At 33.5% G+C, this 1,668-nt stretch overlaps 1 protein-coding gene across 1 annotated transcript in view; it reads right to left on the bottom strand.

Moving 5' to 3' along the window:
* Positions 1 to 1,500, bottom strand: part of scarb2b (scavenger receptor class B, member 2b) — a 25,002-nt gene extending 23,502 nt beyond the window's left edge. Inside the window, exon 1 of the mRNA XM_016568073.1 lies at positions 1,221 to 1,500. Coding sequence (XP_016423559.1) covers positions 1,221 to 1,343 — 123 coding nt within the window. The 5' untranslated portion in view covers positions 1,344 to 1,500. The remainder of the gene's footprint in view (positions 1 to 1,220) is intronic.
* Positions 1,501 to 1,668: the final 168 nt, after the last annotated feature.

Genomic DNA, 1,668 nt, shown 5'->3' with positions numbered 1-1,668 from the left:
CACACACACACACACACACACACACACACACACACACACACACACACACACACACACACACACACATAAGCATGACATTCAGCAAATCCACACAATGTGTTTCCTGTTCAGCATGAGCTGCTGCAGCCGATCACATACAAACAGAGCGTTCGGATTCAATGTTAAAACACAAAACTCTCAGAACGCAACTGATCGGCTGATTTCACACTCGTGCGATGCAGAGCATTTACTTTCAAAAGTCAATAAGAGACGTTTGTGTTCCAGCAGGTGATTCACTGTTACTAACTCATTGTTCTCTACATCATCTGACAAACCATGTGTTCTCTGCAGACGTGACATTTACATGACGCTCCATAAGAGGAAGAGAAATCGGAGCATATGCAGTGAAGACAGAAACACCGAGCACATGCTCCACTGAGACCGGCTGCACACAAATGTGACCGTTTCCCGCCACTGCATGATTTCAAAAAATCAATCAATCAATCAATCAATCAATCAATCAATCACTTACTGAAAATTAAATAAATGATACAAATTTAAAATTTAAATTTTTTAAAAAATTAATCAATACAGAATATTTGCTAAAAATTAATAAATCATAAAAATGTAAAATTAAAATAATAATTGAAAAAGAAAAAATCAATATAGAACATTTACTAAAAATTTAATCAATTAAAAAATTGATAAAAATAAATCATTTAAAATAAAAATAGTATAGAACACTTATTACATTTTTAATAAATCATAATGTAAAATTAAAATAAAAAATTATTGAAAAATTTAAATAATTATAATAATAAATAAATTACAAAAATGTCAAATTAAAATAAAAAATAATTTAAACATTAAACCATAAAAATTAGAATAATCAATATAGAATGAAGTTATTTAAAAAAAAATCTAATCAATAAAGAGCACTTACTAAAAATGATATAAACCATAAAAATGTAAAATTACAAAAAAATAAATAAATCATTTAAAATAAAATTAATACAAAACTATAAAAAAAAATCATAAATCATAAAAATTAACATTTAAAATAAATAATTTCAAAATAATCAATATAAAACACGAAAAATGTAATCATAAAAATGTAAAATAATATATATATTTTATAAAAATACTATAAACATTATAAAATTATAATATTTAGCTGACATAATAAACTTCCCAGTCCTCAGCAAAGACAGCTGAAGAATGAGCTGAAAGCAGACTCTTACCCCCTTCAGCTTGTTGTGGATCAAGGTCTGGAAGAGTCCGGACACAAAGAGGCTGATTCCCATGATCAGGAGAACAGCGCCGATGACTCCTGACGTGAACATGCAGCAGGAGCCCTTCCTCATGGTGCAGGTGTCAGCAGAGCTCTTCCTCCTGAACACACACAGGGCTGAACGTTCAGCGGATCTGCAGGAGATAAGCAATCAGATCCTGAGCTCAGATCGAGTCGCTTCTCTCACAGTATTTGCTCCAGAAGCTCCTCAGAAGAGTAAACTTGATCCAGCGGCCAGCTCACTATTTGAATGAATGACTGCAGTGTGGAGGGGCCAGACGTCATCCAGAGTGGGCGGGTCTGAGGGCGAGAGACACAGAGAGAGAGAGAGACAGAGAGAGCGAGTGAGAGAGTGAGAGTGTGTGTGTGTGAGAGAGAGAGAGAGAGAGAGAGAGACA

The sequence above is a fragment of the Sinocyclocheilus rhinocerous genome, unplaced genomic scaffold (assembly GCF_001515625.1).
Source record: "Sinocyclocheilus rhinocerous isolate Xijiao unplaced genomic scaffold, SAMN03320098_v1.1 scaffold2516, whole genome shotgun sequence".
In the NCBI taxonomy this organism is placed as follows: Eukaryota; Metazoa; Chordata; class Actinopteri; order Cypriniformes; family Cyprinidae; genus Sinocyclocheilus; species Sinocyclocheilus rhinocerous.
The sequence above is the reverse complement of the archived record's forward strand: the minus strand, read 5'-3'. Positions and strand labels throughout refer to the sequence as shown.